Source organism: Puma concolor, chromosome D2 (genome assembly GCF_028749965.1).
Source record: "Puma concolor isolate L17-30 chromosome D2, mPumCon1.1.hap2, whole genome shotgun sequence".
NCBI lineage: Eukaryota > Metazoa > Chordata > Mammalia > Carnivora > Felidae > Puma > Puma concolor.
The window spans coordinates 50,338,719-50,349,828 of NC_141677.1; the positions used below are offsets into that span (position 1 = coordinate 50,338,719).

An 11,110-nucleotide genomic window follows, 5' to 3' on the forward strand; every position below is an offset into this window, starting at 1 on the left:
CTCCTTAAGCCTGGCCACTGGTCAAAAGGGGCCTGAGAGACAGCCAGCTCTCTGCCAAGCCCTGGCCTCCATGATGGACATAGTGGGATGGTTTTGGAGGGATGGGAAGGCTGCTTAGTTCAGTGAGTATACAGAACAGGGGGACGGAAGACATAAAACACGGCTGTTGACAAATGACTAAAGGGGCTTGCATTTTTGACAGGGACTAGAATAAACACAGACTTGAGACATAATGAGAATTGTTCTGATAAACTCTTCCAGGAGGGCAAATTCTACCATTCTAGACCCAAAGACTGCTCAGAACTATGGCAGCAAGGGAAGGACTTGAGCATCATGCCATCTCATGGAAACTTCTGGGGCAGCCCCTCCCTTCAAAGAAACCACAAGTCCCTTGCAAGTCAATAACTTACTTTATAAACTTGGATCCTGCAGCTTTCATTCCACATTTAGGATACAATTATCTGATTTTTGCCCCCCTGGGGAAAATATCCTAGACATAGTATGTACATTTTTAGGACTTTTCGATACATATCACTAAATACCTAATCCGAAAGACTGTCTCAGTCTACACATGGATGAAAATGTCCATTGCCCTACTCCCTTCTGTAATTTTTGCCATTAAGTAGTTAGGGAAAAAAATTTCCTATTTCACCTGGCATTTTAAAAAGATTAATAGCAAGTCTGAGAATTTTTCTTTAATTCTATTTTTTTCTTTTGTGAGGTGCTGTCCTTTGCCAGATTTCTAATGAAATGTTTTATTTTTGTATGTTATCTTTAAATATGACAGTTACTAATATTTTCCCAGCTTGTCGTATTTTACCTTCATAAATGGTGTTGACACACAGAAGTGTTGGATTTTAATACAGTCAAATCCAGCAATCTTATTCTTTATTATTTCTACCTTTGTTACCATGGTTAGGAAAGCCTTTCCTAAGCCAAGATTATAAAAATATTAATCCACACATTCTTCTGGGCCTTTTGTGGATCTGAGTTTTACATTTTGTATTTAATCCATCTGGAGGCTATCTTGACTATAGTAAGATTAACGTTTCACTTTATTTCTCTCCCAAATGTTTAGCCTTTTGTCGTTAACACCATTTATTGAATTATCTGTCCTTGCCTACCGTTCTGAAATGCACGCAAAGTCAGGAAAGAGTTCTTCAGCAATTGTTCAAATCTACACTGCCGACACCATCACCCGGATCCCCCGCCTCCTGTTGAGTGTGGGCCTTAAGTTGCTGGTGGTGGTTGAAAACTGGGCCCCATTTAGGCTGAGGGTGAAGACTGCTAAGTGTCTGTCTAGGGAGCATTAGGTCGCATCAACTCCAGGCCTAACTGCTTTCTCCCCTATTTCCATTCAATATGCCTACTTTCCCGAGACTCCTTAAGAGAATTTATGTAGATTTGTGAAAAAAGTAACTACAAGTCCTCCTTTACAGCCACCTTTTCCCACCAAAGCTTTGTCATCTACTTTCCTGGTGAGATCGGAAACTTGTCCTAATGTCCACAGCTGATCCTGCCCTCCACAGAACCAATAGACCCAGAGTGACTTCCAGGCGCCTGGGGTTTATCAGCAGACGAAATGACTCCTGGTCCTGGGGTCTGGGAGGTGATGCACGCAGCCCTACTGGCACGGCCTTGGGAGAGAAGAAAGCAGAGACACTCATACAGCATCGCCCAATCAGACATTAGGTCTGGCTTTTGCTGTGTGCTTCCTGGGCTTTGAAAAAATAAGAGTATGTGGCTGCTCTACAAGGAAGAGACAGAGTAGGGATTGTGCCCCATCCCCTGGTGCAATACCCCTTTCTCTCCCTGACTCTGGAACGAATGACAGGAGGCACCACAGGGAGCTCTGCAGTGGTGCTGAGGGGTCTTTCAGGAGTAGGAGACATCAGGGAAGTTTCCACTGCACACGCAGGGACCTCTCAGTGAGGCAACTGCTGGCCCAGGTTTTAAGGAAGGTAGTGTGTTTGTTTCTCAACTAGACTGTCAGCTCCCTTCATAGAAGGGAGTGCGTCTTCGCATTTGTGTCCCCAACATCCATCACAGTACCTGACACTTAAAACGGGCTCAGCATGTGCTCACATCGGCAGCACATACACCAAAATGGGCCCGGCACACACAGATTCAATGAACTTAAGTAATGATGTATTACTGGTGATGGTAATGACTAATATTACTTAACACTTTGTATATGCTCTGTGAAATTAATTTTTGGTTCTGTTTTGCTTAACAGGTAGGTGGCTTTGGGGTAAATGACAAGAACATAATAGCAAGAGGAGACAGGTCTCCAACTAGAAGCTCTGGAGGAGGGAGCCTGAAGAGAGGTACAAAGAGCAAGAGAGCTCCAGGAAGAAGGAAAGCAAAGGTGATTCCAAGAAAGAGCGAGCCCCAGGCAACAGCAGCCTCCGTCCTCAGGAACTTTGCAGCCATCCTTCCCTGTCCAAATCCCCTCTTGGGGAGGCCAGGATCCTATAAAAGTGCACTTGAAGGGGTCTTAGGGCATTTTTAGAGATCCTTTATCTCGTAGATGCTCAAAAGCAATCTTGTCCCTTCGCAGTATCACACGACGGGACTAAGGACTTCATGCCTGTGTCTGAGTGGGCTCTGCACAGACGCCCCATAAAAAAAAAAAAAGAGCTCTTGCTCCATGTGCTGGTTTTCAGGACTTAAAATTTCTCCACGTTTCAGTTAGGTCTCCAGTTAAGAAGAAAAATCTAATTTGTTACCCTACAAAACACTGTTTTCTCTCCATAATTTCTCCATGAGAAATTTCTCCATAATTCACAAGGTATATGAAGAATAACTTTTTCTGGGTTCACTCACATACCTGTCTTTGCTCTTACGGAACAGAATGGGGGTTGCCTGGCCTGGGCCCTGGCTCTCCCAAGAAACTCACCTGGCACCTGTCCGGTCACCTAACCATACCCCGGGCTCCCCACCAGGGTAGGAAGCCTATCCAGAGTCCGGTAGCTAATCAGTGGTGGAGCCGATATGCAAACTCAAGACAAGATTCTTACTAAAGAGATCTGAAGGGAATAGCTCTACACCTGACAGCAGTATCGACCTTCCAGCCCCTCGAAATTCTTTAGTTGTGACAAATTCTTCCCCGTAGTCTCTGCTTGAAAGATCTGCTCCTAGCTTCAGAGCTTAACTACAGAAACTTAGTCTTCGCTCATGCAGAGGCTCAACTCATAACCCCTAAGCACCCAAGACTCTTCTCCCCCCGCCCTACCCACCCCCCACCCCCCGCCCCCCGCCAAGACTTTGTTTCCTTCCACGAAGCCCTGCAAGAACCCCGGATTCCCGATTTCCTGGCCCAGTAGACGGCTTCCCGAGGCTGCTATTCCAGGCCTCGCTAATCTGAGCGGCTGCGTCTGGGTCAGTGGACAGGGCGCCTCCTCCTTGAGGCCAAAGGGGATCCGCCTGAGGACCCCGCGCCGGTGGAGACCCTCCAGAGCCCGAGCGGCAGGGCGCGCCGCCGAACTACGTTTCCCACAGTGCTCCGAGAAACCGGGACGACCAAGGCCCGGGACCCGGCGGGCAGGCTCGCGCGGAGCCTCCTGGGAGTTGTAGTTCGGTCCGCTCGCGCCGGCGCTGCTGTGGGCTCCGCGCCGGCCTTTGTCTGTCTGCGGGCGCGCGCCGCTGCGGTGAGTGAGGCCGCCGGCCGGGTCAGTGAGCCCAGGCAAGGCGGAGCCGCGTGGGCGGGCCGCCGCCCCCTGGCCCTCCGAGGCCCCAGTGGCCTGGAGCAGGCCCGGCCGGCCTGAGCCCCGAGGGGGGCCGCCCGCGAGGGGAGAGGCGTGCGGCCCGCACAGAAGGGTCCAGCTGGACCGGAGAGTGGGGTGCTGAGGTCCAGCACGCAGGGCGGGCCCGGGGTGGGGTGCTGAGGCGGGAGGGGAGAGTGTGCCCGGGGGAGCAGGGGCCCCTCCGACCGCCGCTCCGCAGGGCAGAGTATGGGTGAAGGCCCCGCACCCTGGAGACGCGGGAGGGGGAGGCCACAGGCAGGTGTGCCCAGGGGCCTGCAGCGAGGGTTTCACGACACGGTCCGGGAGGGAAAACGCAATCTGCAGGGAGGGGGAATGGGAGAGAGATCAGACTTGTCAGGGTGGAGAATGGGAGAAAGGACAAAATGGACTCAGATGTGCGGAGTAAAAGAATCACCCTCCTCTCATCTTCTAACCCTAAAACTATCACCCAAGAGGTTACCAAGACAGCAAAGTTTACCCCTTCTGCTGGGCCTCTCCTGAGGACTCTCCGCATCAGGCCTTCAGTCTGTAGGTTGTAGCAGAGATTTTGCACATTTGGTTCTTTCGTTCTCCCAAGATCGACCTGATATGACAGTGTCCTTAACCCATTTAGTCAGTGAGAAAATAGAGCTGGGGCTGTTTGGTTACTTGCCTAAGGTTGTGTGGGGGTAATGGAGAAGACAAGGCAAGAATCCAAGTTTCTCATGGCCTAATTCTGAGTTTTTCAAAAGGATAAATAGCCTTTCTGATAGGAAAAGCAATTTTCTACTAATAAAGCTACTTCTTTAAAATCTTCTGGAAACCATTTTCTCAGATTTGTGACCCAGGGAGAAAAATCAGACAATGTCCTTTTTTTTAATCCAGAGACACAGCTGAGTTGTTACTTGTTGGAAGATCTCAGCATGCGCAGAGGTAGAGCTATAAATTCTACCCCTTGTTGGGACCAGACTATTTGCTGGATGCCCCAAGAGACAGAGTCCAACCCTGGGTAGCAGTTTTCATGCCTCTTCCACTGACTCTTGATGGATGTGCAGTAGTTGAGCAGTAACACCTTGAACCAACAAATGAACACCCTGTAGCATCCTGGCACTCTCACAGAGGATTGCTTTGTAGCTTCTACTCCAAATTGGAAGTGAGGCCTCCAAATACAAGTTTTTTGGGTTTTTTTGTTTTTTTCCAAATACAAGTTTTAAATGCCTCTCCAGTCAAAACAACACGTAGCCAAGTGTACAGCTGTCAAGTGTAGCATTTGTTTACTTTAACAAAACAAAGCACTGTAGCATCACACTGCTATTGCATTAAATCAGGAGGCGAGCATTTTGATGAAATATATTAGATGGAAATAAGGATTATACATTGAACCACTGCATAAAGTGTAAGAATTCGGTAATGAGGATCCTAAAGTAAGAAGGAAATACTCAAAAAAAAAGGGGGGGGGAGGGATAGAAAAAGATAATATGGAGCAAGAGGATTCCTAGGATCTTGAAGATTAGTAAAATCTGGTCAAGCACTGTTACATTCGATTCCTTTTTATAAAAATTCTCACCAGCTCTTTAGTGATTAGAGAACTGTCTAGTGTAAGGGCATAGACTTTGGACCTCAAAAGTCTTTAATTTGATCCTTTGCCTATCGTTGACTCCTTATCGGCTCTGAGAATTGGAGCAGGTTACTGATCCTAGTTGGAGTACCTTGGCTTGGTTTTGGGAGTCTGGGGTAGGTCTTCCTTTTCCAAGAATTGACAAGTATTTACACATAGAATTGGTATTCTCATACCTTGAAGAATAGGAGAGGGCAGTCTGGATCTGGAACCTCCTAAATATTGCTAAAAGGTAAACATATGAGATCTCTTGTTCTGTCCTTATAACCTAGGGGGATCTGGAGGGGAGAGCTAGAGCCATTTGCATCCTAAAACCAATCATGAAGGCTGAAATGTTGGGTTTTTTTAGATTCTGAATTCCTTTGGAGGCTTGAAGGATAAAAGAGAAGGTGGTTAGATGGGGAAAGGAAGTGGGAGATCCCAATCACATGCCAAGGCTAAAGTACAAACAGGAGTGACCATTATCTTGGGATTGGCAGGAAGAGATTTATGTTTATGTGTTCTCTGCTTTCCCACCTCGTGTTTCCAGTTTGACTCATTTATGTGTGGTCATGGCACCTTTTGGCCAACTTTGCAGTCACATTATAGGTGACTTAGATTATATCAGTCCAGATTTCCTCCATTTACTCACCCCAAACTGGAGCTCATGTTGACTTTATCCTTCTCACTTGTCAATTCTCCTGCCCTTTCCTGTTTGTTTTTGTTGTTGTTTTTTGTTTGTTTGCTTTTTCCTCCTCAGGTGTTCAAGAACAGCCCATGGAAGAATCATATGAAGAGGTGGTGATTAAGGTCATACGGCAGGCGTGGACATGTTTGGATTTCCAACAGCTACCCTGCTGGACTGTCACGGAAGATATGCTCAGAATGTAGCATTTTTCAGTGAGTGAGTCGGTTGATTGCTGAGATGCCCTCAGCTCACAACATTCCGTGTCCCTGTCCTCAAGCACTGGTCAGCAGACTGAGGAAGCAGAGGAGACATTTCTGTGGAGGAGTTCACTGTTCCTGGGGGCTACAAGGAAAGCTTGCAAGCTAAAATTAGAAATAGCGGTAGAAATCAAGCAAGAGAATGGTCTTGATATGGACGCAGTTTTGAGGTAGTCTCTGAGAAAATGAATGAGCAGCTTTACATCTCAGCACAGTCACTGAACAAGGGTAAGGCAGAAGAACGAGGAGAAAATCTTCCTAGGATGACTCCAAGAAAACTGTTAATAGTGATGAAGGGCCCAGTGCAGTAGGAGGCTCAGAGGCAGGGCAATACAGAAAACGCTGTCAGTCAGCATCTGCATAGGAAGTGTTTGAGAATAACTTCCAAACCAAAATTGGTCTCAGTTCCACCGTGGCTTAATAGATTGAAATAGTATGGCTTTTAAAGGGGAAAGTTTCTTGGATCAGATTCTATAATTGTCCTAATGTGATCTACGGTATCAGATACATTATTTAATTTCCTTGAGCTCCAGGCTCTTCATCTGTAAAATGGGACAATAAACTCTACCTTGCAGGGTTGCAGGGATTAGATAATAGATGTAATGTACAAACCGATCTGATATATATTTTTTCTGTTGTCATGGAGCTTACTCCACTGTCAGGAAAACAGATTGGTATAGAGATGGATTGCTCATTTATTGATTTCTTCAGGGCCTGTACCAACTTTTATATTTTTTCTTACTGGAGTGCCTCCAAAATTTTAGAGCTTTAGGCCCTACGCAACCTGGATCCATAAACTTTTTTGGAGTCCGATAAAACTTGGGTATGGGGCTCTATTTGGTCCTATGTAGTTTTCATAATTTTTCTAAGCCTAAGGCCAAATTAAACTAAATTTAGAGGCAATATACTACTGTGGAGCATGCCTGTGTTTGAATCCCAACTTGACACTTAGCTGCAAGGTCTTTGACAACCTCCCTATGCTCTCATTTCCTTATCTGTAGCACTCTCATAGTATTGTTCTCAGGATTAAATTATCTATGCAAAGTTCATAGTATAATGGCTGGCACCTAAGCACTCAAAGCATTGTTTCTTTTTTCCCTGTTCTTCCCACTCAGCATATTGGTGCATCTTACATGACTTCCCTCTCATTTTACCAGATGTGATGACAGAAGCCCACCACAAATATGACCACTCTGAGGCCACAGGATCCTCAAGCTGGGATTTCCAGAATTCTTTCAGAAGGGAGAAGCTGGAACAAAAATCCCCAGATTCTAAGACACTACAGGAAGATTCACCTGGAGTGAGACAGAGGGTCTATGAGTGTCAGGAATGTGGAAAATCCTTCAGGCAAAAAGGTAGTCTAACCTTGCATGAGAGAATCCACACCGGTCAAAAGCCCTTTGAGTGTACCCATTGTGGAAAAAGCTTCAGGGCCAAAGGCAATCTTGTCACACATCAGCGAATACACACAGGAGAGAAGCCCTATCAGTGCAAGGAGTGTGGGAAAAGCTTTAGTCAACGAGGTAGTCTGGCCGTTCACGAAAGACTCCACACTGGACAGAAACCGTATGAGTGTGCTATTTGTCAGAGAAGCTTCAGGAATCAAAGTAACCTTGCTGTTCATAGAAGAGTTCACAGTGGTGAAAAGCCCTATAGATGTGATCAGTGTGGAAAAGCCTTCAGTCAGAAAGGAAGCTTAATTGTTCACATCAGAGTCCACACAGGCCTGAAACCCTATGCCTGCACACAGTGCAGGAAGAGTTTCCACACCAGGGGGAATTGCATCCTGCACGGCAAAATCCACACAGGAGAGACACCCTATCTGTGTGGCCAGTGTGGGAAAAGCTTTACTCAGAGGGGGAGTCTGGCTGTGCACCAGCGAAGCTGTTCACAAAGACTCACCCTTTGACCACTCTCTTCAAATGAAGTTCTCTTTATGAATTAAAAGTACAAAATCCTCAGATGGAGCAACCTATCCAATTCTATGGAATGAATGCAGACTCTTTCAGAAAGACCATCATTGGGTAGGGCATACTGACTTTTCTCCTTTCCCCCAAATGAATATGAAAAATAAATGTCTTGTTTATTATCATTATCACATATGTTTCATAATTTCTGTCAGTTTATTTGGACCTGATTTCCCAAAGTAACTCCATTAATCTCACGCATACTGGGAGATTGTTCTGGGTATAACAGGTAGAGATTTTAAATCTGTAGTTGACATCATTAGTCTTTTTAAAAAAATCAGCCCCTTATGAATGCCAAGATCTTTTCTTTACATGTTCAAATCAATCTTGTATTGGATTCAAAACCACTGGTAAGAATTCATCCCAAAAAGCTTGATAGCAAATCCTTATGATCTAAAGAGGTAAATTATATCAAAGGTCTCTGGACACAGAAATGTTTTAGAAATACTATGGGTTTGATCAGTGATGCAGTATTGCTCCCAAAGATACCCTGATACCAGTTGAAAAAGTATAGAAGAATGTTCATATCACCCCAATTCATAATAGTCATAAACTGGATAAAACCCAACAATAGGTAAAGTTATAATATATTGGGGTATGTTCATATAACGAAATATAACTCAGCAATAAAAAATAACACAGCTGATACAATAATATGGAAGAATCTCAAAGCTTTATATTGAGTGAAAGAACACAAATACACACACACCAAGAAAAACTAATCTATGGTAATAGAAGTCAGATGGTGGCTAACTATAGGGGGAGGGGACTGGGTAAGGACTGACTTGAAAAGGGCACAAGGCAACCTTATAGAGTGAAAATAAGCGCCATACCTTACTTCAGGTTTCAGATGGTGGATGCCTGGGTCTATAGAATTGTCAAAGTGTACTGAACTCAACATTAGAGTCTATGCATTTTCTCATGTGTAAAGTATACTTCAGTAACAATGAGATATTTTTAAAACACTGCACACAAGTCCCTTAACACTAATCTCATGAAGAGATGGGGGTCTGTCTGGGTAGGCTTGTGACTGCTTCAAACAAGAAAACAGAACTGATGCTACATGATATCCAAGAATAGGTCTGAAGAGCTCTTTAAAGGTGTGAAAAATTTCTACATAATTCTCTTGAGACACTTACTCTGGAGAAAACTAGCTGCTGTGTGAAAAGCCTATCTTAAGACCACTATGATGGACAAAGCTGCTTACAAGTGCTCCAGTGGACAGCTTCAGCTGAGGTCCCAACAGATAGCCAGCATCAACTACCAGCCACGTGAGTGAGTTATTGTAGATGTCCAGCCAAGTGTAACCTGCAGATGACTGGAGCCCCAAGTGACATCTGACCAAAACTGTATGAGAGACCCCAGTAAGAACAGCCTTCCCAAATTCCTAACACAGAATCATGAGAGAATTCAAAAGTGATGGTGTAACCAAATATTTAGATTATTATACAGCAATAATAGAACATATTTTCTAAAAGGATAAGATACTATGAAAAGAAAAGGAAAAGTCTGGGAGAACAACTTGAGATTTACTTACTGATTAAACCAAAACAGGAAATCATGATTTAAGATTCACCGGAGAGCTTAAGATTTAAAAATAAACATTTATTTTGACAACATAGAAGGCGAGACATAGATTAGTTAACCCAGATACAAGTTAATATGAAGACGTAAATGCTAGTCTCTAGCAGTCCTGCACTGTAAGAAATTTATTAGATACTTCAGTAACGAGGCAGTTTAAAAACACTGCCCACAAATTCTCTGATCTCACAAAGGGATGGAAGTCTATTTCACCTCCACTTGAATCTGGATCGGCTTGTGACCTCTTCAAACAAAAAAATAGCAGAACTGATGCTATATGACTTCCAAGAATAAGTCTGAAGAGCTCTTTAAAGCTGTGGAAAGTTTCTGCATGATAGGTAGAGATAAATACATACAGACACAGCTATATACAGATAGAATGCTAGTTCTGCAGAACTAGTAAATAAGGAGTAAATAGGTCAGAAAATATAAAGGGCCTTTAAAAATATTCTTTCTATTCTTGATACATGTATTATTAGATTTCTTCAAAGATTGTTGGCTGCTTATATTACAGTAATAACAAAAGAGAGTTCCAGTTTAAGAGGACACTGTAAGAAGATCCTGGACTCCCCTCTTCCCACAGATACATTTAATCTACAGCCACATATGGAACCATTTCCTCTTTACAAAACTAAAAACTAGCTGAGTGAGTCCTATATATAACACAAATTTAAAAACCTCACATTGAAGCAGGTAGAAGAGGCTGAGACCCTTTTGCCATAAATCCTACCCCTAGTACAGCAAACCACAATCAGGAGGGAATACACAACCTGAGGAGCAAAGAGCTTAGCCCCACGTTGGTTATTCCAACTTTTAAGACTGAAGACAGGAGTCCCCAAAACATGTAGTTCTGAAAACCAACAGGACTCACATTCATGAGACCCACAAGACTAGAGTGAACTGAAAAACAGCTCTTAAAGGGCTCTCACACTGGGGTGCCTGGGTGGCGCAGTCGGTTAAGCGTCCGACTTCAGCCAGGTCACGATCTCGCAGTCCGGGAGTTCGAGCCCCGCGTCAGGCTCTGGGCTGATGGCTCGGAGCCTGGAGCCTGTTTCCGATTCTGTGTCTCCCTCTCTCTCTGCCCCTCCCCCGTTCATGCTCTGTCTCTCTCTGTCCCAAAATAAATAAAAAAACGTTGAAAAAAAGAAAAAAAATTTTAAAAAAGAGCTCTCACACTTGGGGCCCCTGGGTGGCTCAGTCAGTTAAGCTCTCAGCTGGGGTCATGATCTCATGGTTCCTGAGACTGAGCCCCACGTCAGGCTCCACACTGACAATGCAGAGCCTGCTCGGGATTC

At 44.6% G+C, this 11,110-nt stretch overlaps 1 protein-coding gene across 6 annotated transcripts; it reads left to right on the forward strand.

The window, feature by feature from the left end:
- The first annotated feature begins 3,517 nt into the window (after positions 1-3,517).
- On the forward strand, positions 3,518-8,362 carry ZNF32 (zinc finger protein 32). 6 transcript variants are annotated; one of them, XM_086680327.1, is made up of 3 exons: positions 3,518-3,650; positions 6,083-6,222; positions 7,383-8,362. In XM_086680327.1, the coding sequence occupies exons 2-3, from the start codon at positions 6,153-6,155 to the stop codon at positions 8,174-8,176; spliced, it is 864 nt and encodes a 287-aa protein (XP_086536453.1). In that variant the 5' UTR covers positions 3,518-3,650; positions 6,083-6,152; the 3' UTR covers positions 8,177-8,362. The 6 variants fall into 6 exon arrangements, with proteins under 6 accessions (XP_086536453.1, XP_086536455.1, XP_086536454.1 ...); XM_086680329.1 differs by having other exon boundaries at positions 7,425-8,362; XM_086680328.1 differs by lacking the exon at positions 3,518-3,650 and adding an exon at positions 3,894-5,575.
- The last annotated feature ends 2,748 nt before the right edge of the window (positions 8,363-11,110 follow it).

Bases quoted from the DNA above. Each gene is read 5' to 3' on its own strand.
- ZNF32 (XM_086680327.1), top strand. From the start codon at position 6,153: ATGTTTGGATTTCCAACAGCTACCCTGCTGGACTGTCACGGAAGATAT. The intron at 6,223-7,382 runs GTGAGTGAGTCG...CTTCCCACTCAG, and splicing joins TCAGAATGTAGCATTTTTCA to CATATTGGTGCATCTTACAT.